The sequence below is a fragment of the Sprattus sprattus genome (genome assembly GCF_963457725.1).
Source record: "Sprattus sprattus genome assembly, chromosome: 18".
NCBI classification, from domain to species: domain Eukaryota; kingdom Metazoa; phylum Chordata; class Actinopteri; order Clupeiformes; family Clupeidae; genus Sprattus; species Sprattus sprattus.
This window is the reverse complement of record NC_137916.1, coordinates 9,848,394-9,874,955: the sequence shown is the minus strand read 5'-3', so window position 1 is coordinate 9,874,955 and position 26,562 is coordinate 9,848,394. Positions and strand designations below refer to the sequence as shown.

Below are 26,562 nucleotides of genomic sequence, written 5' to 3'. Positions count from 1 at the left end.
AACATTACACCTACATATGCAGTGTCCTAAAGTGACCATAAAATCAAGCAGTCAACGAGCTTCTGTCTGTGTTATAGTGTATATATGTCTTTGTAACACCAAGTACACAAATACCTTCTCCCTGTGTGCTCAGGTAGTTTGCTAACCTTCTGAGTATAAGCCTGTCTTCACTGCTGTTCTGAAATCAGTCTCCACCCTTCACTCTCAGTGCTTGTCATTAGTGTAGAGACCACAGGACCTGATTACTGGGCAGTTGAAAGTCAGCAGAGCAGAGTTGACACCGGGCTGCTGGTGGTGATAAATGATGCTAGAGACTCAGACGTCAGAGTGTAATGAAGCGGAGAGACTTTGCCTGAAAGAGGAGTCGCTTTTCCCCAGAGGGATCGATACATGCCCATCTCTTGCCCACCGCCTGCCCACTGGTCCGACATCTCAGGGGTGATTTGTCATCATGCCCGGCTGTAGGGAATGAGGTGCTGCTGTGTCATGTTTCATGTCACCACCATCCACCCAACCCGGCGTGTAAATCCTCCCAGTTTGTTGACAGCACTCACAGCAGGTGACGTCAGAGATGGCTGGGGCCGAGACGAGCATTTGGTCTAGTCACAACGGAGGGTGGAAATGAGAGAGAGGAGAGAGAAGGGGCCGGCACCCCACCAGCCAGTCTCTCAGTGCATATCTCGGCAGACGAGAAGCCCCGCTGGGAGAGTCTGCCGGCTGGCCGGCCCGCCTGCTCGCTCGCAGGACTCATCCCCATCTGCTGCCCAGCCTCACGCTTCTGGGCTCATCTTAGAGAAGAAGCTGCCCCCCTCATCCTTCTTCTTTTTCATTCATCTCTCTGCACATGTTCTCTCATTTCGGTTTCCAAAACTGTTCTGCCCATCATCTGATTGGGAGAATCAACTTGATTTCTGAAAGCAGATATGGAGTTGCTACTCTCATGTGTAGCAATAGAGAATTTTATTCCAGTGCCCTATCAGATATTTCCCTTTCCTTCCTTTTAATTCTCTCTCATCTTCTGTCTTTCTGTCCTAGGATACCACCACAGTCTCCCCTCCTCCCCCTACTCCACCTCTGGGCCTGAGGGTCAGAGGTTACCTGCCTCGGGGGCGCTGTCGTCTGAGTTCCTCAACCAGGGCATCCCTGGGAAGGTGCTCCTGCTGGTCTGCAATGCAGCAGGAACAGGCCAGCAAACTGTCAGGTGACCAAACATGAGCTCACAAGGGCATTATGATATATTCTTTTAATTAAGAACGGGCGGGTGCAAGCTGCACACAGGGTTTTTTTTTATTTCAACTTCAAAAGAGATAGGACTACATGCAATCATTGACTACAGCATAAAAAACTACTTTACTCTGTATATGACTGGACTTGATTTAAGAACCAATTCTTAAACCAAAGCTTTCAGCATGTTTGCATTGATGTTCCCCGTGTTACAGTCTTTTAAATCTCTTTTTATCCTCCATCAGCGTTCTCCTAAGCCCTGCATCAACGAAATGAATTGCCGGAATAAAGATGTCAGATGTCTTAAATCAAGTAATTAGCCCCTAATTATGCTCTCCCCTCTCAGAAAGCAGGAGTGGAGTCAGCAGGCATATGCCTCGTCTCTATCGCCATAGGAACTGTTGCTAATGTGCAGGTGACAGACTGCTAAGATATCTACCTTCACCTTAGTATTCATGTAGAGTTAGGTAGGAGGCTATGGTGAGGTTGAGCCTCACTTTAGAGTTCAAAAGGAAGTTAAATAGAAAAGGCACGCTGAGAATTGCCAGAAGAGGCAGAGTGCCTGCATGTCTTTCTCAAAGCTTTTCTCACATCCTGAATGTACATGCCAGTGTAATACACACTTTAAGTGTAATCAGAAGTTTTTCTACATGTACACACTCAGTGTGGACACATGTGTCCAATTTCCGATTTCAGTCCGATTTAAATTGGATATTGGACACATGTGTCTCCCCAGAACTAGATTCATTGTGTCCGACTTGAGTCAGACTGGACTCCGATGTAAACCCCTGGACACACGATTCGATTCCGCTGGTAATTGGACTGGGCGCGCATGTGTCTCTCGTATCTGATTCAAATTGGACAACAACAACTTTTGCACGTGCTTGAGATCGTGCCCACAGACATATACATGCATCATATATAATGTATATGATATGATAAACGCTGCTAGACGCTCAGTTCTTGTGCTCCCTCTCATTCACGTTGAAATACTGAAAGCGAAACTGAAACTTAGAAACTGGAACGCAACTGTTTGGGACAGAACGCGCTAATTCAGTGAACAAATATTTTCATATTACTTTTCCACCCGTTGTTAGTCATGTAATCCATTCATATCGATGTGAATCAATCAATACTAATACAACTTTAACTGTGGTGTGTTTTTGTTTCATTTCACAACGTATTTACTGCATAATCAACGGTTTTGTTTCATTTCACAACGTATTTACTGTATAATCAACGGTAGCAGATGTAAACATTCCGCATTTGATTTGAACTGATCTAGATTTGTCACTTCCATGTGCTTTGAGATAGAGCAGTTAACCCCCCATGGAGACCCCATGCAGAGAATCGGATAGGATCGGAGTGCTGCCATCATGTGCCCGCACTGACTGAAATGCACGAGGGTATGGTGGTTTTTAATACCAAAGGGGAGTGAAATATGCAGATTGTTTGTCATTTTCCAATTCTTTTTTAAATACTGAGCTCAAGGTCCTTAATGACTATTTCAGGACTGACTAGGCTGGTGATGAAAATTCATCATGAGTGAAAAGCGCATCTCAGAAGAGAAAGATGAGACACGCTCGACACGGACCACCAAGAACAGGGAGAAATTCAGAGTCTGCCTATAGCATCTGTGTGGCCCAGTCTTACCTCCTTGGACTTCGCTTCTGCACACGTGGAAAAAACTCCCAGCTCAGGCTCGTGGAGATGGAAAGGGAGGACAGGGAGTCACTGATTGCCCGCCTCTTCCCATCTCTCTGGGGACAGGACTCTGTGACAATCCCATCACTGCCTCTCAACACGGAGAGGTGTTCAATTGGCCTGGCCGACTTCTGCACTGGAAAAATGATGAGAACTCTCTCTGCACATTTATTGAGTGAAAATGATATGGATAATGGCACTGGATTGCAGGTTCAGTGACTCCACTAAGTTGAAAATCACCCCCATGCTGTTTTCAGAATTTGGGTGTTTGAAAGCACTGTTCTAAAGGAAGGTAAGATATCGGACATTTGCGCTGGACCAAGAGTAGGACTAGTCCAGAACCTTTGTGTACAAGCAGAAGTTCAAGGCTCTAAACACTGAGCAGAATATAGTGTGTTGACATCACAGTGACGAGCACATTTGTACACAAACACAAATATCATTTTGCTCTTATTGCGCCCCTCCCCCCTCAGAGACACATGAAAACTCATTTAGATTCCTCCAGTTTATTGCATGTGAGTCAGCAGATATATCTCAGTTTCAGTGATATCATCATTAGGCACCCCACTCTCTCCCCCTCTCTCTCACCTTCTCTTTCTCTCTCACTCACTCACTATCCATCTTTCTACATCCCTCTCTCTCTCTCTCTCTCCCCCTTCTCTCTATCTATCTATCTCGCTCTCTCTCTCTTCCTCTCTCTCTCTCAGTGACAAACACATCTGACTGTGGCCTAGTTCGATGCTCTCTCCTTTTTCCACATGGGCAGACAGATGGGCTGCAGAGATGAGATGAGATGCAGAGGATGGGGATGGGGAGGGGGAGAGAAGCTGATGCCTTTATTAGTTTCCATGGGATGATCTTATCCTCTTGTCTCCTATTAATGAGTTAACATGCCATGAAGACACTTGATCGTTTCTCCCCTTTCCTTCTCTCTCTTCCTCTGCCCTCCCCTGTTTTTCTGTATCTCTCCAATCACTTTCTGCAACTTTTCAGCAGATTTATCTGACACAGAGAAGTTTCCAAAACCATACAATTAGGAGGTAGAAACTAGACCGTGTGTTATTTGTCATCGCATCTCTTAGGAGACTGTTGTGGCCCGTTACGAGGCGCCTACGTTTGATATTCTACCCTTGGCTGACCTCATGTAAGTGGCTGTAAAGGGGTTTTCATGACGTAGGTGGCTGACTGGAGGGATTTGGGGTTCTGTGAGTATCTTGCTACTGAAGCACAGACTGTGGGTCTGCTGTTTAAAGCATCGTAAGAGTATTTCAAACCAGAGGCTGGTGTACCCATGTGGCTCCTTCCAAACTTGTCAAGGTCAAGCTGTATGTGTGTGTAACTGAGCATGCTTATATGCTTATATGCTAATATACATGCCTGGGTTTCTGTGGTCATTTGTATGCACAGCAAGTGTTATTTCTGTAAGGTTACACTAATTTCAGAATCTAATCAGTAGACAAGAGCTAATGTTCATCTCAAACTATGACACTATGATTCTGTGGATTGCAGATCTTTATGAAAACAAATATGTTGATCATAATTACGTGAAGTATGTGAAGTTTGCTCTAGACTTAACTGTATGTTTCCCTTAAGTTATTGGGTACAGCTGCGATCTAACATGGTGTAATAGTAGCCACTTTGAAAGGGGCCCTTTTGTACAGCAGTCAGATTGATACGTCTTAAATACTTTTTCTTAATACACATAGCTGAGTTTACATATTCTCATAGTGTTTGCCACTCAAAGCTGTCTGGCCTTTTCTGTGTGCTTTAGTCACATTCTGTTTTCGGCATTTTGGGGTCCTTAATAAAAGGACACAAACAGTGAATTAGCCGTTGTCTCCATGATCCAAGAGTTCTGCAGCTTCAGGTGGTGTTCCTAAGTTGCATGTGGAGGAGGTAGTTGGACTGAGAGCATGGAAGCTCACAGTGTGATGGCCCCCTGGAAGTCAGTAACCTTTAAGCCGTCCTCCAACCAGACGCGACGGAACAGGCCAAAGGGAGGAAGAATGTAGACAGGAGGATTTCCAAAAGGACAAGAGGGAGGGAAGGGGGATGGAAAAGATGGAAGGGGTAGGGTGGGGTGGGGTGGGATGGGGAGGAAATATAGGAAGATATTTGTAGGAGACTGCTGGAAGGGCATAAATCCCCACTACCAGAACATTAGTGTGATTTTTCTGAGGAACCAGTGTGAGTCGTCAGTAATCTGGGCTCCTCGAAGGGAAAACTTGAGCATGTTTTAGCTCTTTTTTATCTGAATGTTTCCATTCTAATTGAATATCCGTTTGTTAATTGAGGTGTGGTCATCCCCCTCTGCCTGCTGTGTGTAATCTGTTCAAGGCTGAATTTAGACGGAGCCTAGTTTCACTGAATCTGGTTAATTTTTCACACCTATCGAATCTTTTAATTTCATAAAGACAGAACCTGGTAACGAGAGATTTGCGTAAAAACGGAGCCACCAGATTGTGTTGAACGGGCTGTAGTACATACCCCACGCCTGTGGGTGGCGCTTTAGCGCTTTATTTACACAACTGAAAAAACGTGAAAAACCTAGAAGAAGAGACTGAACAGCACAAGGTAAAGTAGCACAGCACACGGATAAACACATTACACAAGACATTCAAGCTCCAATTAGCAACATTACATTATGGTGGTTAATAAAATCAGTGGTCAGACTAAAGGATATGCGAAAATGAATTCTATTTTCTATTGATAATAAAGAATTTGGAACAGTACAACATGACATGTCTGTCATCCCATTTCCCATGAGGCTTTGCTCCGACCATTTTACATACATTTATGAATAAAAAAGCAAATTAAATCGCTGGCCAATTTAATTTGTGGTCATGAAAGTTATGTTACGTCTGAATAAAAAGAATTAGATCAAGATAGGAGGCTAATCAAAAATCAGTAGGCTGGGTTAATGACAGTGAATTCGATGCCCACCACGAGTGAGATTTTGAGGGAGAACAGATGATATATATAGTGGTTGGAGATCGTAAAACGATCACGTGGGGCAATGACGTCATCATGTTGCGTGAATCCGTGCAGACGAACACCAGGTCCCGTACCGATTCAAATCTACTCACTTTCTACCCCCGACTTGGATCGTTGCGGATAGAGAGTGCTCGTCTAAATGATAGGGCTATCTGTATTAGCTATCTGTATCAGATTGACAAACTGGGGTCCATGTAAACGACCTCTCAGTCAGACGTAGTTTGCTTGAAGCCTGGAAATGGATATCCCACAGCAGGAGGCATAGCCACATGTCTATCTAATGATAATAGTGATTACACCACTACGAAATGTCTGTGCTAATCTCCCTTCATTCAGTATCATGGTTGCCATAATAATGTAATGACTGGGTTGATTCCTTGAGGCCACTCAGTGCACATTAGCCCACCATCAGTGCTTTTACCTTACTAGGGCTCAGTTGTTGCTCTGAGCGAAACAGTTTGGATAAAATTGCCCACATCATGATCCTGATGTGCAGCATGACATTGAAAGGACAATGGCATCAGTGTCGGTGTCAGAGGGAACCACCATGATCATCAGCATACAGTATGAATACTGACTCACGTGTGCCATCGTCAACACACTGAGAAAAGTGTGCAAAGTCGTGCAAACACCATGTACTGTCATCCCGACAGACGTTAAGGAATAATCTTTGTCATTATTTCTTACCCGAACTCAATCACAATCTAACACACACACACCCCTCTCATCTCATCTTTTTGGTCTTTCTCCTGCCTCCAACCCCTCAGGTTTGGACCCCCATTCCTGATGCGAGAGGACAGGTCTGTGTCATGGGACCAGCTGCAGCAGAGCATCCTCAGCAAGCTCTACTACCTGATGATCAATGGAGCACAGGCTCAGGTATGTGAGCCGATAGTAGGCTGCTTTGCTCTGTGTGTGTGTGTGTGTGTGTGTGTGTGTGTGTGTGTGTGTGTGTGTGTTTGTGTGTGTGTGTGTGTGTGTGTGTGTGTGTGTGTGTGTGTGTGTGTGTGTGTGTGTGTGTGTGTGTGTGTGTGTGTGTGTGTGTGTGTGTGTGTGTGTGTGTGTGTGTGTGTGTGTGTGTGTGTGTGTGTGTGTTTGTGTGGATGGATGGATGGATGGATGTTTAGCAGATAACTCTATATTGCTTGCATGGCTCAGAGGGGCACTGGGTCAGTTCATGTGCCTGGGTCAGTTCATGTGCCTGTAAACAAACCAGACGAGTTACACCAAGCTTGGCAGCCCTTAGTTGTTATGTCGCTGACGACACAGGCACAATGAGAGAGAGAGAGAGAGAGAGAGAGAGAGAGTTTTAAATGCTCCCAGCTGTGTAACGCCATCAAATCAATTATTATGACGCCGCGCGACAGCGCAGCAGCGGTCATATAGGTTTAGTCAGAGTTTTTTTTCAGTTTTTTTCTGTTTGCCGATTTTCTGTCAACGATTCCCGGGACACTGAAACACCGAGGTGCACGACATTTGGTGGGCATGTAGCCCCACTAGATGAGCGTGGAACCATTGATTTTCGTTTTGATCCGTTGCACCCCCGTTGGACTGGACCCGTTTTAGAGAGGGTAGGGCGATGCAGTTTTCTGTGAATAAGTCGAAAACCGTAGGGCTTAGGAGGACCACATTTGTTTTGTATGTTGGTCTTAAGAGGCCACGTCAACCATTCCACTACCACTTATTTCATGTATAGCGCCACCTAGTTACAAATGAAAAAACAAAAATGGAGTGTTGTAAAACAAGGCCAGAACTGCACGAAATCGGAGGTGTGGGATCATTATGACACCTTCTGACTGCAGGTTAAGTTTCGTGGAATTCCGTTCACGGGGGGGCATGCAATGAATTGATTTATATGATTATGCACCAACTGGCCTGTAGGTGGCGCGACACAGTTTTCTTCGAATATCCGAGAACTTTAGGGCCTTGGAGGGCCAAATTGTTCTTGTATGTTTGTGTCAAGGGGCCATGTCAACCCATACCATAACCAGTCATTACATGTATAGCGCTACCTAGATAAAAATTAAAAAGCAAAAATAAGGTGTTTTAATCGAACATATGTCAAAGTGCTCGAAAAATTACCAAATTTGCCAGGGACATCAAGCCTGTAACCGTCCATCTTCGGTAGAGTTTTTGTCGATGGATGGAGCAAAATGGCTCTGTAGCGCCCCCTATAACATTGCAAAAAACCCTGCGCATTGGGGTTATTTTGGCGTAGCTTGACGGAATTCGGTACACATCTTGATCATGCTTGGACGCACCAAAAAGTCTCTTGACGCCATGGTGGCAGGTCCACAGGAAGTCGGCCATTTTGAATGGAAGATGCGTTTTGACGGCGTTTGCACACCTCGCATCTGATCGAACTCGTCCGACAGCTTTAATGGTAACGCCTTGAAATCTGGTCAGGTTACTCTTCAGCCATGGGCGACTAAAAGTTATATTGGATTTTCTCATTAGTCGGAAGGTGAGGGTGTGGCAGACCCTCAAACTTTGCCAACTTGGTAGTTCTTGCCACAAAACACAAAGTCTCTTATAAGTCAATCGCATATATGTCAAAGTGCTCGAAAAATTACCAAATTTGCCAGGGACATCAAGCCTGTAACCGTCCGTCTTCGGTAGAGTTTTTGTCCATGGATGGAGCAAAATGGCTCTGTAGTGCCCCCTAGAACATTGCAAAAAAACCTGCGCATTGGGGTTATTTTGGCGTAGCTTGACAGAATTCGGTACACGACTTCATCATGCTTGGACGCACCAAAAAGTCTCTTGACGCCATGGTGGCAGGTCCGCAAGAAGTCGGCCATTTTGAGTGGAAGATGCGTTTTGACGGCGTTTGCACACCTCGCATCTGATTGAACTCCTCCGACAAATTTAATGGTAACGCCTTGAAATGTGGTCAGGTTACTCTTTAGCCATGGGCGACTAAAAGTTATAGAAGATTTTCTCATTAGTCTGAAGGTGTGGGCGTGGCAGACCCTTAAACTTTGCCAACTTGCCAGTGCTTGCCACAAAACACAAAGTCTCTCAAAACTCTTGCATACATTGTTTGATCCAGAGAAAATGTCTTAGGGTGGACGCTGGATCCAACCCGAACGCGTACATATGCCTGACTGATATCACCTATAGCGCCACCTGTTGATGGTTGGAAACTTCACTTTGTTTCCACACCTCTTTATGTGACCTGTTTTAACAAACTACATTGCAAAAGAAAAATATACCAAAACAATCCACAAAAAAGAAGTACACAAAATATTATATAACCAAATCATCAAAAGTTATCACAAATAATTCCTTTAATACATACAAATGACACACAAACCAATTTACACACACAAAACACATAAAAACACAAAAACACACTGACAACCATGACTCATTCTGTGCCGAAACCTACTGAACAGTTCGGCGGTCATATTTTGTAAGGCTTTGCGTTACGTCTAGTTTACCTCAGTGCTGGCTCCATTTGCTCCCCTATGGCTGACAAACAGCAACTAATCAAAGCATGAAGCCACGTTCCAATTAGCACATGTTGTCTGTTGCAGTGACACAGTCACAGTCCCACCCAGCCAACAGCGCTTCATTTAGGTCCTGTGCTTCCCCTGTCACTAGCTGTTTTTCCATACAACTTTTTAAGGCACAATTTTGACCATTCAAATAAGAAATTCAAACTGCAATTGCTTGGAATTGGCATATCATTTTGATTCCCAAGAGAGGTGTGGAATAACTCTTAATTCACATAGGGTATAATGGGACTCAGGTTGATGGTTATGGGTGTACTCGCATAAATTCACATTTGTTCAGTTTTATCATGGGTTTCCCAAAGCTGTCTGTCCACATCTTCTCTCTTGATTAGGAGAGGGTCCATAACTCAGCTGATGGAAACGCAACTGTTTAAAAGAAACACACTTGGTTACATTTCATTTTCATAAATGCGCATAAATGATGCAAGAAAGTTGGATTGAAACCCAGCTACTGTTTCAGAATCAAGCAGATACACAAGCAGATTAAGAGAGAGAAATTAATGAGTGAGATTTGTGAATTAACATGTGTGTGTGTTTGTATGTTGGTGTAGGTGTGTGTGTGTGTGTGTGTGTGTGTGTGTGTGTGTGTGTGTGTGTTTGTATGTGGGTGTGTGTGTGTCTGTGTGTGTGCGAGAAAGCCTTCTTGACCCAGAGCAAGAGCTAAGTAGAGAGTAAGACATGACGCCATCAAGCCTGCTCATTCCCCTTGAGGCAGTATTTCTTTTTGTCCTTATCCAAGCTTCAAGATGCCCCTGGAATTAAACTACACTATGTGTTCAGCCATCACAGGACCAGCAAGGACACATCATGGAAATCTCCTCCTTTACCGATTTTAATACGTTTCTCAGACCATTAAGTGACATCTGCATGTGAAGAGCCGTCGCCAGCAGCCTCAACAGCCCTCTTTCTGTCTTTTCTCTCGTCAATAGAGAGGAGGAATATTGGCTCAGGGATGATCATGATCAGAGCTCTCATGAGAGCTGAATCATTACAGGAGCCTGTGGAAGTCAGTGTGGGGAGTGATTCATGACTGGTTGTCATCTCTGTGTATTCTTACTGAGGTGTGAGCACACTGATATGTGCAGGGGATTCTGTGCACACGCAGCCTTCAGTCGATGGGGACATATGCTTGAAATGGGGGTGCTATAGATCGACAAGATAACAACTGAGATGCGAAGATCATGTGATAAAAGTCCATTTTAGATGCACTATAAGATCACTGATGTCCCTGTACCACTGGTGAAAGTGTGTTGTCAACCCCACAATATAATTATATTTATGCAGGAAATGGCCCCGTAGTCATGCTCTTCCCCCGTAGTCAGGCTCTTCCCCCGTAGGCAGGCTCTTACCCTGTAGTGCCTGTCCTGCTCTCAGAGGGGTCAAATGGGCATGAGTTCTGCGTGTGGAAGGGCACTGGTGGCTTTGGTCCTTACTGGTGTACTGTATGTCTGTCTAAGAACGGAGGACAGGGTTGGTGTTTACACAGCCAAGGGTGAGGATCCTCTCAGGGTTGTTGAGTGTGACATCCATATTTGAACATATCTAAATAAGGATGAGTGAGTCGGATGATAATTAAAATGATTAGAAAGTAATTTATTTAACACACCTTGAAGGGACGTTTAGTTGTAAATAGTAGGCAATTATTTGTCATCTGTAAGGGGCTTCAAAATGTCTCAATTTCTGTCCTGAATATCATTTGGCAATAGAAAAGATTTATGATCTTCTAGTTGGGGATATCCATAAAGCGCCCAGAGAAACTTGTCTCGTTTCTCTTCTCAGCTTTCTAAATCAGCAATATTACTCACCTGGGGTTTCACCTCACCTTGGTTTCATTGGTTTTGTTTATTGAAACAGGGACAACATTCCCAAGCTATCCCAGGAAATCTCACCCAAATGCTCCGCTTAATCCAACCCATCTGTTAGAGAACATGTGATTGTGTGAAACGAGACTCCAGACTTAAGTCCAGTTTATTTACCACCTGCACGGCTCCTGCCTAGTTTTCTGTCTTTCACTCACTCTCTTTCTCTCACTCTCTCTGTCTCTTTCTTTCTCTCTCACCCCCCCCCCCCCCATCTCCGCCTCCCTCTCTCTCTCCCCTGTGTTCTGTTCAGTCACTCAGTGGCCCTGGCTCTCCTTAATTCTCTCTTGGTTGTTTCCTCCTGTCCCCCTCTCCTTTCTTCCTCTCTGATTGCCTTTCTAAAGCTCATTCTCGCTCTCACCTGTATGCTATTTTTGGCTTTCTCTTAGTGTCTTTGCTCCCATTTCCTTCATGTATAGATTTTCTAGAACAAGGTAAACTGTTAAATTCTCAGTCTCAGCTCCAGATGCATTGGATCTTAAAGTCAGCTGGTGCCTCTATGTGGTCATTTTGAGTAATGCAGCTATTACTAATTGTATTTGTATTATATGCAATTTCCATACTTATATTTCAGCCATATTGTAGCATATACTTTTGATATATTTTGTTGTATAAAATGTATCCATAGTGTGGTAAAATAACTACTTTTTATTGACACTTTTATGAATTTGTTTATTTTTGACAACATATTGTTATTCCATGATGCTATGATTAGCCTCGCTATGAGTGTGTGTGTGTGTGTGTGTGTGTGTGTGTGTGTGTGTGAGTGAGAGAGAGAGAGAGAGAGTACACATGTTTGCTAAGTGTGTCACTCTGCGCCATCATGAAACGAGGTACTGTGCTGTCTGAGGCAATAACTGGCCCATCGCTGCAATCCGCCCCAGCAGTGTCCCGGAGAGCATGCCTCAGCCCCTCCTCTCTGCCTATCAGGCTTCAGAGGAGGTGCTCGGTCTCTACTGGCCTCTACAGCCCTGATTGCTGTACAAATCAATGCTTTTCGCTTGCTGCTGTTAGCTGTTCAACCACAAGGGCAGAGGATATCAATTCTTTGTTTGCCTCTCGGAGTTCTTGTTTTTATTTGCTCTCTATCCCTCTGTGTCTCCTTCTCGTTATGTCTCAGGCTCTTTCATTTCTCAAGCACACGGCCAGTCACAGGAGTTATTTGGGCTGCAGAAGCACACATAAAACTGAAAATGAAAATCCCCCACTCTCATCTCAGTCGTAATGAAGTCGTGTTTTTATTTTATTTTATCGCTGTCCATACAGGTGGACCCTGTGGAGTACATGAGAATCATGGCAGCTCTCTCTGCATTCACAATAAGGCAATAGCCCTCTGGTCATCAAGAGCAGAGTTGCAGCAAGCTCAAAGGCTCGAGGGGAAAATAACACTTGCAGAAACTATAATCCTCCTCAGCAGCCCTATCCAAAGCATGACCCTTACTCGAGTCTTGTCTTACAGTAGCCCTGTGTCCTGTATTATGACCTATGTCTTGACCTGCCTGCCCTGTGGTTCCTCCTGAACAAGTGTACATCCTGTGCTGTTTCTGTACATTTGCATGTGTACATGTGTGGGTTTATTTGTGGATGAGAGTAAACCTGTGTTGTGTCCTTTGGGCCTGCAGAGCTCCAGGGTGCTGTTCAGGATCCGTGTGGTGGGGGGATCAGCCTCGTACAGCTACCTCTCCCCTCAGGATGGACGGCCTCTCTGTCACCCAGCTGTGGATCGGTACAACCTGACGCATGCACAGACACACACAGACACACACAGACACACACAGACACACACAGACACACACAGACACACACAGACACACACAGACACACACACACACACACACACACACACACAAATGCTTACCTTTACCTAAACCTCACTCCAGTCATACAGTGCAGTTGGGAACACCACTGACATTTGCAGCCATAGCCATATGTTTCCTGACCTGTGTCTTAACCATATGAACACACACACCAACAGATACTGTGCACACAGATGGAATGCGATGATGCACTAATGAAGGTCCATTCTTACACAGTGAATTATTTACCAGTTCCACGAACAATCTTCTATGAAAGTCCCAACTCCTATTTGATGGCTATTCCACCTACATGGCCTCACTCCACTACAAGTAAAACAAAACTAAAATTAGATCTAGATTTGGCAGCTTTGATTAATATGGGGACATGTTATAACGGTGACAGATGGCTCGGTAGATACTGCAGAAGCACAGGAATCCAGGTTCCTGAATGCAGCCGTCATTAGTGAAAGTGAAAAACAGGAGCACAGCTGAGCAAACCTCAGAACAAGCCCAACTCAGAGCACAGAGGCCCTCTCTAAAGCTGGGATGTTTGGATTTCAAAAGCAAGGCCCAATTAAGAATTGTCCTCCTTTTGTGGCCATTATATATTTTTTCCATTAAAAGGTGTATGTGTGAAGGAATTTGAACAGGGAGTGAGCTGAACCTGCCTGATTCTTTGCCAATTTTGCAGGTTGAGATATGTTAATAGGAAGGTAATTTGGGTGTATACAGCTTTTTAAACAGCTAATTGACATTCTGTGCAACAGTGAAGCTGTGTGGTACTCAAAGAGCTTAACCCCCTCCCCCCCCCTCCTCCTACACACACACTCACACACACACCCACACACACACACACACACACACACACACACACACACACACACACCATTTTCCTTCCTGCACACACACACACACACACACACACACACACACACATAGACACACAGACAAACACACTCACACAGAAAAGATCATTCACTCCACTCAATGAATGCCTCTTAGCCTCCTGCTTTTGAGGTGCATCCCTGAGCCCAGTAATCAGGACCATTTTCTATGTTTAAAACAGGTTAATTTGGTATAGCTTATACACATCCATCACACACCCACATACACATGTTCTGTCGGTCAAAGCTATGAAAGTTATTCAGGTCAGAACTAAGGACATAGAGACTGCCCCAGTAACACCGCATAATGGTTGGCCAGAGTTCAACAATGTCTTTAATAAGAGAGCATTGATTTTTTTAGATTACTGCATACGGCACAGGTTGTCAAGGACAGAGTAGTTGTCCTAAGCCCTTTACTTACTTAATTACCCAACTGCTCACAGCACAAGGTGAACTCTAAATGTATCTAAGAGAAATCAAAAGTGATGTTAGAATGAAAAATGAGTGACAATGTGTTGAATGAATTAATGAATTGACTTTTCTAGTGTTTTCTCCGAGAGTTTTCTAGAGTTGCTGTAGATCTTAACACGTATATGTGCCACCATTAAGCCTGTGCTTCACAATTTTAATTCAGAGTCTGTTTTTTTACCTCTTAAATATGTCCCAGTTTAAATACATGATATAAGAAATAACTGTTTTAATTACTTTGAATATGAAGAAGAAAAAAAACAGTTATGAGTACACACTGACACCTTGTGGCTGCTAGTTAATATTTTCCTCATCAGACAACAGAATTTGGCCCAGTTAATCTGCTGCACTGTACAATGTACAGTGTGTTAAATGCTGGAGTCATTTTTTTATGACCACTTTCAGTTTCATGGTTTGAAGAACCTCAGTCCATCATATGGGACCATTCTGTCCAGTGCTACGTATAAGGCGTAGAATACAACCACTGACTCAGTCATTCTGGAGTCGGTTTAAAAACTAGTGCTTTAGGGCCCAATTTTCAATAACATAACACTTTGTAGAGGTGGATAGTTGTTAGAAGGGTAACGAGCACATACATCTGTAGACTTATGTATTGTATGTGTGTGTGTGTACAGCGCACTGAAGCTGTGTGGCTCTGGTGGACCGCGCCATGTGAAGTTGGTTGTGGAATGGGAGCATCACATCAAAGACTGGTGAGTTAAGCTTCCATCTGCTAGTCAGTAAATCTCCTGATTTTGTGTCTGTAGTCATGAACATATGACATTTCATGTGTGTGTGTGTGTGTGTGTGTGTGTGTGTGTGTGTTTCCCTGTAGCCTGTTTGGGAACATCCAGGAGGAGGTGGTGAAGGATGCTGAGAGTGTGCGCTCCCAGCAGCAGCAGCACGTGCTGCAGTACAGCTGCACCCTGGATGAGTGCTTCCAGCTCTACACCAAAGAGGAGCAGGTAGAGCCCCCGGCCCAGGCTGCTCTTTCTCTGTTGGTATTTGGCAAATTATGCCCCGGCGCCATGCCAAAGATATCAGACCACAGTTTCATACCTTTTAATTTGGTCCTGTAATTGACTATGGCTCATCTTAATGAATGCCAGTGTGTGCAGAGACAGAGACAGAGCGACAGAGACAGAGAAATGATGGTTGGTGGTTGTGTGCTGTGTGAGCAGGCCAAGAACACAGGTGGCACTGCTGTGTGGTGCTGTGCTACGGCTATTGTGTCAACAATGCATTGTTCTAATATAAGTGTTCCATTGTCAGTGTACAGTAGGACAGCGTGTTACTATGCAGTGCTTCTGGGGCCCCTTCATCTTTGCACTCTGTGGGTTGCTGGACCAGCCGGGGGGAAATGCATTATTGTGACTTCCATTTGATTGGAAAGAGCTTGATGGCTGGGCTGCAGAGGACTATATTGGACGGTCCTAGAATGGGCATCCAGGTGCTTCAGATAAATTTGATAGCGTGGAGTGGAATGGATTGAAGTTGAATGACATAAACTAACGTTGCACGGTACACAATACTATGCCATCCTAATTTCCCCATCCTGAGCACTCACAAGACTCTTCAATGGAACTCTAATAATCTATCAGACTACATTCATGACAGAGACAAGAATCGAGACAATGTTTTATGTCAAAGCAAGATGGTTACTGAAATGGCACTATACTAAGCTACACAAAGTCAGCCTATTTACTGTGAATGACTTATGGTCTACTGCTCTTTGTCACAATCTTGGCATTGCCCACACTTCACATGGTTTAACCACAGAATAGCTGAGCATTCAACAGTGCTCAAATAGAGCCATCCAAAAAAAAAAATCCCCATCTGTGTCTATCTTGTGTGTGACCTTGAAGTAAGTCGTACCCATCTGTGTGTATCTTGTGTGTGACCTTGAAGTAAGTCAACCTCATCTGTATCTGTTGTGTGTGCCATGGCAGCTGGCTCCAGACGACGCGTGGAAGTGCCCATACTGCCAGCAGCTGCAGCAGGGCATGGTGCAGATGAGCCTATGGACGCTGCCCGACATCCTCATCCTGCACCTGAAGCGCTTCCGGCAGGTGGCTGATCGGCGCAACAAGCTCTCCACGCTGGTGCGATTCCCCCTGGCCGGCCTGGACATGGCCCCCCACGTGGTGAAGAGACAGCAGGGAGCAGCCCCCATGCCCCACCAGAGCCAGCAGCCACCACAGCTGCCACGGCCATCCCAGCAGCAGCCACAGCCACAGGACTTCCTGTACGATCTGTACGCCGTGTGCAACCACCATGGAGGCATGCATGGGGGCCACTACACAGGTTTGCTTCAGCTGAGGATCTATCTGTCATTTACAAATTACACCCTGTGGCATTCTGTAGCAAACATACCATATACATGTATATATATATATATATATATACACACACACTTGACATAATGTTGCAGAAAATGTGGTAATTTGTAGCTGTTAGCCGACAGTCTGAAGTTGGTAGCATCTGCACTGCCATTATGTCATTATTTAAAGGTCAGAAGCACTAACCTTGTGTGTGTGTGTGTGTGTGTGTGTGTGTGTGTGTGTGTGTGCACCTGTATCTTCCACCTGTTACCTGTGTGTTTTTTTAATGTTTTGTTTGTATTCTCACACCCATGTGAATCCAGCTTACTGCCGGAACTCGGTGGACGGCCAGTGGTACAGCTACGATGACAGCAGCGTGGAGACAGTACCTGACGGGGAGGTGTGCACGCGGGGGGCCTACATCCTCTTCTACCAGCGCCGCAACACCATCCCATCCTGGTCAGCCAGCTGTTTACTCAGAGGTCAGCAGGATCCAGCATGGTCCCCCCCAGGGAGTCAGGCTTCATAGGGTTTTTTCTTCAGCCAGTTGTCATCAGCAGTTTTGGTTTGGTTTGGTTTTATTTAGGCTTATGAAGAAGTGCCAAGAAGTTTGTTTAACATTCAATCATGCACCGGAGTGGCTAATTAGTGTAGGTTTTTGGAGACATGGATACATCAGTCATGTGGCGTAAGGCAATTGGCTCATCATAGTTTTGGTGCCATAGGTCTTTCCAGGTCTGTATAATTCCTCTTAAGAGTTGCCTATGTCCCCCTGCATCCCTCTTCATCACAGTGAGAGCAGGAATGCTCTAAGCATAAGTGCTACCCAGTGGCGGTCCGTGCATTTCACGACTAGGCCTTCAGCGATGTCCTACACGATGTTAAACTGAGTGAATCCACCTCCTAATACCATCATTATGACGCCATGGCTCTCGAACCAGTATATTTTATACAGAAAGGCAGTATAAGTGAGCATTGCATCACCTTAACATAGTCGAGTACAACAGACTTTATTAATATTTCCGGAGCATTTCAAATCAATACACCCGTATTAACAATACATTAAGAGTAGTAAACTCTAAGTTATATGATCGCTTGGATATTACTGTCACAACTTAAAAATAAAAGGCGATTTTCAGGGATTAGTCTACAAAGTTTTATTAAGTCCACCAAAAGTAGCCTATGTGACTCAATGTGAGGTTTAACAAGTTTAACAAGTAACATCGCATTGTCCCACCTGCAAAGCAGTTTCATTAAACTTCCCATCCTCACGATATCCAGTTTTTCTTGAAAGTTCCGTCTTGAAAATGGCGTTGTAATTGTATCAAAAACTGGAATTATCAAGTTTGTGTAAACTAATTTATTTGAGTTGGTTAATGTAATTATATTTAGTCTTACCAATTGAAACAACTAGAAGAATAAGCATTGAAACCGATGTACGTCGTTTTAGCCAGCTAAACTGAGCACTGAAGCGCTGCACCGGTCTGCCTCAGTATCCAATCAAAGGACGTTTACGTGTCACGTTCAACGCGAGGAAATAAATCTTCCGGGCCTTCTAGAAGGCCCAGTGTCGCCAACTCGAAATCTGATTGGTTGTCACAACTGTCTGTTTCAGTTCATTCAACTTAAATGAACTGAAACAGCAAGTTGTGATAGCCAATCAGATGTACACGGGCCTTCAATGTGAATTCTGAAGGCCTCAGGGAAGATTTCTGTTCTCGGGGAAGATTTCAAGGAGCGTGGCAACACATGATAGCGGAAATATGATTGGATGAAAGCTCTAACATAAATGAACAACGCTGGAAGCATGAAATGAAGATAATGGACTATGGGGAATCATTTAATACATATTTATGAAAAGAAAATATTAAAATTAAATTTATTTTATTACATTTATTTTCTGATGATGTTTAGGCCAGCAGAGAAGGCCTTGAAGGCCCTGACGGACCGCCACTGGTGCTACCATCATTCAGTGCTAAGAATGTTTACTCTAGCTGACAAACAGTGAGCCTGCTTGTGTTTGGCTGTTAAACCGACTGAGAAATCTAACTGACCGTATACTGTTCTCTCCCAATCCCAATGTTCCTGTCACTCTCTATCTCGCTAACCTTCTCCCTCTTCCCTTCTATGTCTGTTTCTTTACCTGTCTGTCTGTCTGTTACTCACTGATCGCTGTCCAGGCTCCACCAACTCCAGCTCTCCAGACCACTGGCTCATTCGTCTGGCAGGGGACAGTCCCCCTTCTCCTGATTCTCCTGTCTTTCAGGAGAAGTTGGCGAGCACAGACACAGGTGAGTTTCATTCTCCATCTATTTAAACTTTCTTTTCTTTTAGGATGTAAAATTAATGCTGTTTTGTTTTTCTTTATTAATGACATACTAATGTGGTCTTTCAGTAACGGAAGCAGTAGTTAAAAGTAGCTTCTTGTGTTAGCAAAATAAAGTGATAGCTTCAATGTTGAGATGACTCAAAGACAAAGATTAGCTTTAATAGTTTGTGCTGCATTGAAATTCAATTAAACGTATGTAAGACTCTTTGGAAAGGTCTGATTATGTAGTGAGAAAAAAAAAACAGAACAGTTCTATCCTCAAGCTGTTTTATCCACCTTATCCTCAGAAGGCTTTGAGAGCAGACCGTTGGCTCGTGGGACTCAAGGCAGGAGCGTGAGCATGCGCTCGCCCACCAGGCACAGCAGAGATGGCCTGGGCCGCATGTTGCCCCTGCGCTGGTCCTTCGGCTCCAAGGACCGCCAGAAACACACGGCCCCCGGGGTAATGCCTGGCGAGTTGGTCGAGTACCTGGAGTCTGGCCGACGGCCCCGGTGCATCAAAGAGCCCATTATCCCCCTTGTAGCCAGCCCACCCACAGGCAAGGCCCAGGTGCTCCGACGGAAGCCAGAATCGACCACTTCCCCGAGTAGGGGAAGAGAGTCTCCACGGGTGCCGGAGGGTCAGTGCCGGAGGACCTCCAGCGGCCCAGAACAGGCCAGTGCGAGCAGCAGGGACGATAGTTCTCTGAGCAGAAGGAGTTCCAGGAGGACTGGAACCAGAATCGCTCAGGACCCTCAGGCCCCTGCCAGATGCTCCATGGCTGGGCTCCAACCCAGCCAGGCCCACCCTAATCTCCCCACCATCGGCACAGCAGCAGCCAGAGCGAGCACTGCTCCGTCCAACAGGGACTCGACTCTGAAGCATGCCAAGACCCAGCAGGGCCCACAGGGGCTAAGCAGGACCGGGTCGCCAGCCGAAGCACCAGCCCAGGCAGCAGAGCACCGGACTGGAACCAAGAGAGAGGAGACCGGGGCCCAGCTGAAAAGCTCTGTGTCCCTCCTTCATAAGAAGAAAGACCAAGGTCCACACAGGCCCAGAGAGCATGAGGATAAGCTCCCCAACGGAGGTTCATCCACCAGATCCCTCATCTCCAACGGGTCCCTGACTGGCGCCGCCCTGGTGGACAAACGCGCTAATTGCTCGGTTCTGCCCTTAAGAGGGCCCTGCGCACGGCATGGCAAAGCAGCAATGTCCAATGGCAGGAGGTGCCATGGCGCTGCCACGGCTGCTGCTAATAATGCAGACATAAAGCGAGCTCACAGCTCCTCAAGCCTTCAGGCGAAGTTAGACGGCAGCCTGCACAGGACGGCGTCGCTCCAGAGGAATGGTCAGTTTGGCCCGTCAGCGTTGCCCCACACCTCGGTGATGGACAGGCCGTCCTACGCCACTTTACAACGGACTCGCTACAGCACCACCTCCCTGGGCAGGCCCCGGAGAGTTCCCGAATCATGCTTCTAAATAAACAGCACTGGACCAGTAGCTACCGACCTAGCTAATTGTATTGCACACCAAGCAGCCAAGTAATAATCTAGGGCCAGTCTCTGAAAAGTCCCATAGTATACAGTATATGTTGTCATTCATTTGTTATTGGCTACATCCATTCTAAAGAAACATTGATTTATTTTGTTAATTACTTCTGGATAGAGAGTTGTTAAGCCCATGATACAGCTCATGTCATATCCACCCTTCTTGTTATTGAAACCCCTCACTGATGTTTATGCAACAAAGATTTTTTTTTGGCATGGTTCTCCAATTATGTGTTAGTATGGGCCACAATGCAAGCTTCTTAGCCACAGTTTTCATTATGATATAATTCTAACTAGAGATTTAACAACAATGCTTTTGACATTTCCTAATGAGAAGAATGAGAACAGTGGGTCAAAAAGAGGCTCCTGTCTCTAGTAAGTCCACCATGTTTGTCCCTGGTGGTTAGGTGTTGTAGCTGCAAGCTACTGATGAAGTTTTCAGATTGTCTGTCTCCAAATGATAATAAATTACTATTTTTCGTTATATAGTTCTTAAATTATGGTCAGGTTGAGAAGAGCCACAAATAAAATATAGATTAAAATACATGTATATGGCATTAGATATAAGCACTGAGTTTTAACATGGTCACTGAAGTTTTTGTTGTTATTACTTTTCACAAATATATCACTTTCCCTTTCACTGCCTTATGTACAACCAGTTCCTTCCATTGTCTACCAAACAGTCCAAGGGTAATCACTGCATGTTTTTGATGGTTTGTTTTTCTTTTTTATAACATGTTTCAATTTTTAAGTACACACTGGCAATGATTAAACATAGAAATAAGATGCACAAGTTACTATAACAACCACTCACTGCAAACTGCCTTTGTAAGCCTGCTGTGCAGAATCCCATGTATACATTAGAGGAATACGATCCTGACAGTAGACATGATCCAATGACTTCTGTTGCTTTTTCCCTGACCTTCTTGACCATCTTGAATGTTTGGAACCTGCTTTTAATTAATTAAAGGACATATTGCTTTCTCTTTCCTGTCATACGTTGTTGACATCAAATGCATATTGTTTAGAATACAGAGAGGACCGACTTGTCAAAATGCAAACTGCTGACTGAATTCACTACTTCGTATCTACACCGCAGTCATCCAAATTGTTAATTGTGTTTGTACAGCTTTAGACAATGTTTAAAACTGTGTTTGTTTCATATTTTCCAAATGCAGTTCACTTTGAGTACCACATACACACGTGACAGGTTAATGTAATAGTCAAAATCATTCTTTGTCGAGTTTTTTTATTTTTTTTAATCATATTCTTTGTTTGAGTACTGTGGTTCCAGAATACTCTGAATGTCCGACTGGACCCACATAGAAACATTGTAATAGAAACATTTTTGTACTCAACATTTTCTAACCTCTTTGTAATGAAGTAAGCAGCTAAGGATCAGTTCTGAGCTCTAGGTAAAGAGTGAGCAGAAACAACATGTAATAAATCAGTGTTTGTTACAGCTCTCCTTGCTCTGCATGTTGTCTGTGTTTTATCCCTGTCATGAATAAGCACTATTCAGCTATTGGCAGATGTTGGTTGAAAAATGCTTCTGTTACAACAGACCATATTCACAGTGATCCTGTCATTTGAGTTTTGTACTACCATCTTAGGTGCATGGGTCTTCAGAGAGGCTATGAAACGCAAGAACAACAACTCACAGGTTTAAAGAGGGGATCTGCCGCCTTTCCTTGGACTTAGACTAGTGCATGCAAGCAGGTACCCTTGAATTTAACATGAAGTTAGGAAACTGTTGTTGGTCAAACAAGGTTGCCCTTAGACTTGTAGTAGGACTGACTGAAGCTCTTTTCGGCTTCTTACCACTGTTGGTGTCAGACTATGCCCATTTTTTGTAATGTTTTGCTGCGGAGGAACACCTACTCATGGATTTGTTTAGCCATCCCCTCCCTTTATAAATTGTACCCATGGTCCCATGGAAGATGTGATGTGTCTAAAGTAATTTTCAATCACTTATACACTTCATAAAACCTTCACTAAATATGTAGTTTATGATGGTTTAGTTGCTTCTCCACCCTGTCAGGGGTCAAAATAACATAAATACAAAAGGCAGTGTATATACTGTAGCTATATAGCTTCAGTATATACCTGCAATTTGTATATTTTAGTATAGACTTGCAATTTTCCGCACACAATGTACATTCTTGCACTTTCAACAAATCCTCTCAGAAGCTAAGGTCACATCAATTCTCTATTACAAAGCAGCCCTAACAATTAAAAAGTATCACTCCTCAGCCATGGACGGATTAAGAAACCACAGGCCCCTGGGCCTGGACATGGGCCTTTTCCAAATTGAAACTCATTAAGACCTACCTGAGCAGCATGGGGCAAAAGAGAGGCTGTATGGGCTGGCTATCCTGCCCATTGAAAAAGCTATCATGCATCACCACTTTTATGTTTGAAGGGCGTCGTGCAGCAAGTGTACTGTGCCTCTGACTGTGCTCAGTCAGCTTGTAGGTCTTGACATTCAGATTCTGCGCCAAAATAGCTATATTGTATCGTCTCGTCACATGATCAAATAGAGACTTGACATTGGATAACAAGATACATATTACCCAGCAATCATCATTGCATATTTGTATATGTCAAAAATAACAAATTAAATAAGAAATTATTAATTTAATTGAATCAGTTTTTTAATAGTTTCTATAGTGTATGTATGATAATCATATAATTGTGTTATAGATTGCTACTGACGATTAACCCCTAACGATAATGAAAGCCATGACAGAGACAGGTTTGCCATTTTTAGGGGATATAAAGCATAAGGTATCTTCCTTTATCCAAAGAAAATCATCCTTGATCACTGTCGCATTAAACTAGCGACACTTTGACATCTCTATGATTGAAAAAACCTTCCGCGCTGGCTGCATTGTCTATAGTTACGCCCCTGGCTTACATGCACATTTTCTAACACAGCAGAGGTACTCAATTAAAGCCATTAGCAAATGAACAAAATACACCTTTTTCAACCACAAATAAGCGATACATAACAGCGCCTTCATACAGAGAGTCTGGCTTAGGGGCCCCTTGAGCTCATGGGCCCCTGGGCCTGGGCCCGGTAGGCCTGTTCGTTAATCCATCCCTGTCCTCAGCTAAACAAAGGGAAAACCTTTGAGGGAATATCACCATCTAAAGATACAAATAGATAAGGGAAGCTGCTGCAGGCGTGTTTGCTTTAGTACGGTCAACTGACTAACAGCAGAATGATTTCAGTTCATCAAAAGACCTCTACATCTCCTCAGTCAACTCATGAGGGCATGTTTAGAAAACTGTTGCCTTTGTTAAGAATGAAAAGATGTCACATTATGTTAATGTTACAAATCTGTCTTAACACAAAAGTGCTATTAAAAAGCAACCTAAGCAGCTATGAAATCTCAGTCCACACCAGTTTTCCTTTTTTTTAAGATATCAAAATCCAAACCGATAGGAGGAGCAAAGCTGCTGCATATGTGGTCGCTTTACTAAATTCAGCTGGTTTAGAGAAGTATTTGTTAAGTTATTTCATGCCTGCACAGTTCTCCAGTCAACTCATGAAAGCATGTCCATAGAACCCTTACCTTGCTGAATACGTCTTTGGGCCTCATTTATAAAAAGTTGCGTAGAAACCACCCTACAGTTTGTCTAAGACATTTCCTGAAATGAGCGTAAGTGAGATCCACAGAAAACGGACGTACAAACAAAAAAACACGTGTACGCCAATCCTTCGGTTATAGATCACAAATGGTCGTGGAATTGTGCGCAACTGAATCTCCGCCCTCACAACGCCCCTATTTAATCTAATCATCATATTATCAATGCACGAACACAGCGCATCCTCAATGCACAAACTCTCTGTGACAGTGGCAAGCAAGAAAGAAACATGTAAACAGAAGAATTAAAGTGAGGCTGACCGACGTTCTGCTGATGAGCAGATGCGGGCGAAAACATCGTTAGAAAGCCTGTCTGGTGGCGTAATGGCAAAAGCAAAGTATTTGACATGTAGTAGACACGTCTCCGAAGCACCAGCACCTGCGGCACGAACAGCACCAAAAGCCGCATCTGCAACAGCAGCACCAAGGCTTTGGTGCGCTCCACTACTGACATGTGCTGTATTGAAGTGGGCTTCCCAGGCTGTCTGAGTGTGCGAAATCTGGATGAGAATACATTGGGAACCCTGTTTTACGCAGGAAATCCTTTTTCACATTTTTGCTGGGCACTGTATGGAAATCTAATAAATTGCGGGCATATAGAGGGATAGTAGCCTACTGCGAAGAACCTCGGGCAAAATTCTGAAAATGATGACAGGGATTGCTCGACTGGTCTCCAATTTCTCATCGGAACTTTCCTGTAGCCAGGAATCCAAGAACGGACAAAACCTGAACGTGTATGGCATGGTTGCATCTGGTGCGCCTCTGTAGACGAGAGGCCATTTGGGCACAACGCTCTCGGCAAGTGGTACCTGCTTATCAGACATACATCATCCTGTGTCAAAAAGTCTACGCGGTCACAAAAAAACCGTCTCTCTCCTTATTGCGCAGTTGGCAATATCCTCTAACAACGCCAATGCAGCCATATCTCCTACTGAAAACTATAAGCCTACTATATAGGCTATAAGTTTGAGCAAAATGTTTTACACTTGTGAAATTAAAACGGAATACCTATAAGACGTGAATCTCATTCATGTGTGAATTATTCTAATAGTGTATTTGATTTTATTGAGCGAAACATTAATTTGACCAGATTCACCATGACGGTGGTGCTGACGATGATGATGATGATGAAACTGCGTGTCGGCTGTCGGGCGCTCGGAGTCCTGAATTCCTGCAGTACTCCAGTATTGCCACAAGGAAATGTACTACCATGAACTGAAACCAGACGTAGAGATACGTCCTTTTCTACGTCTAAGACGGTTTTTATAAATCTGTACTTAGACGTGGATTTGATCGCACGCACAGTCTAAGATCAGTTCTGTGCGTAAGTACGTTTTATAAATGAGGCCCATTGTGTGGTGTTGATGAGTAGGAGTTCATGGGAATGTCCCCGTAATCTACATCTCTGACGCCACCTGCTGTCCAAAGTGGGGAAAGCAAGGCAAGAGACTGTAAAGAGTCACAGCTCAGTGCCCCTGTTTTCACTGTGAGTTTTTGTTCATCTCTCCAGAGTCTTCTACCACTGTGGCTGTCGGGCACAGTAATACACAGCAGTGTCCTCAGTCTTCAGGCTGTTCATCTGCAGATACACCTGGCTCTTGCCATCATCATTAGAGATTGTGAACTGTCCTTTAAAAGCCTGAGACTGGTAGATAGTGGTGCTGGCCATGCTAGCGATCCATTCCAGCCCTTTCCCAGGAGCCTGTCTGAACCAAGCCATCCAGTAGCTACTAAATGTGAAACCAGTATCCAGTTGTAGCAGTGACTAATTAAAAACCCTAAAATCTTAGAGGAGAGGGTGAAATGACCCCCCTGTTTCACATCCATATGACTTTATTGGATAAGCTCAATACCATGAACACCTGTAAAGAGGATAGAAGGGAATTAGTGACATTTTTTAGATTTTACTGATTTGATGTGTGTCTTTAGCTCACAGGTAACGACTGCCAGCAGCAGCAGTAGAGATGTAGTCATCATGGTAATGATGAAAGCTGAGATGCTTTTCTGAGTTCTCCAGAGTCCAGTACCTTCTGAAGAGCTGAAGAAGTTTTATAAGAGAGGGAGGGATAAGGGAAGGGAGGAGGACAGAGAGCTGGAGACAAGAGTTGATGAAGTCATTAGTGGATCATTCTGTGTCATGCATTACACGTAAATTGCCCACATGAAATTATCGAATAAAGATCATATTTTTATGGTTGTAATTACACAAAAGATTAGATTATTTCATACTGCAGAACTATTTCACAACAATCACTATTGTTTGATACTGTTTTAAATGTTAATCATCA

General features: G+C 44.1%; 1 protein-coding gene across 1 annotated transcript in view; it reads left to right on the top strand.

Moving 5' to 3' along the window:
• Positions 1 to 20,556, top strand: part of usp43b (ubiquitin specific peptidase 43b) — a gene marked incomplete at both ends in the record, with an annotated part of 65,152 nt that extends 44,596 nt beyond the window's left edge. The window contains 9 exons of the mRNA XM_080855817.1: positions 1,036 to 1,201; positions 6,690 to 6,801; positions 12,922 to 13,025; positions 15,083 to 15,160; positions 15,283 to 15,412; positions 16,397 to 16,751; positions 17,092 to 17,250; positions 18,949 to 19,059; positions 19,385 to 20,556. Of these exons, the coding sequence (XP_080711943.1) occupies positions 1,036 to 1,201; positions 6,690 to 6,801; positions 12,922 to 13,025; positions 15,083 to 15,160; positions 15,283 to 15,412; positions 16,397 to 16,751; positions 17,092 to 17,250; positions 18,949 to 19,059; positions 19,385 to 20,556 (2,387 nt within the window). The remainder of the gene's footprint in view (positions 1 to 1,035; positions 1,202 to 6,689; positions 6,802 to 12,921; positions 13,026 to 15,082; positions 15,161 to 15,282; positions 15,413 to 16,396; positions 16,752 to 17,091; positions 17,251 to 18,948; positions 19,060 to 19,384) is intronic.
• Positions 20,557 to 26,562: the final 6,006 nt, after the last annotated feature.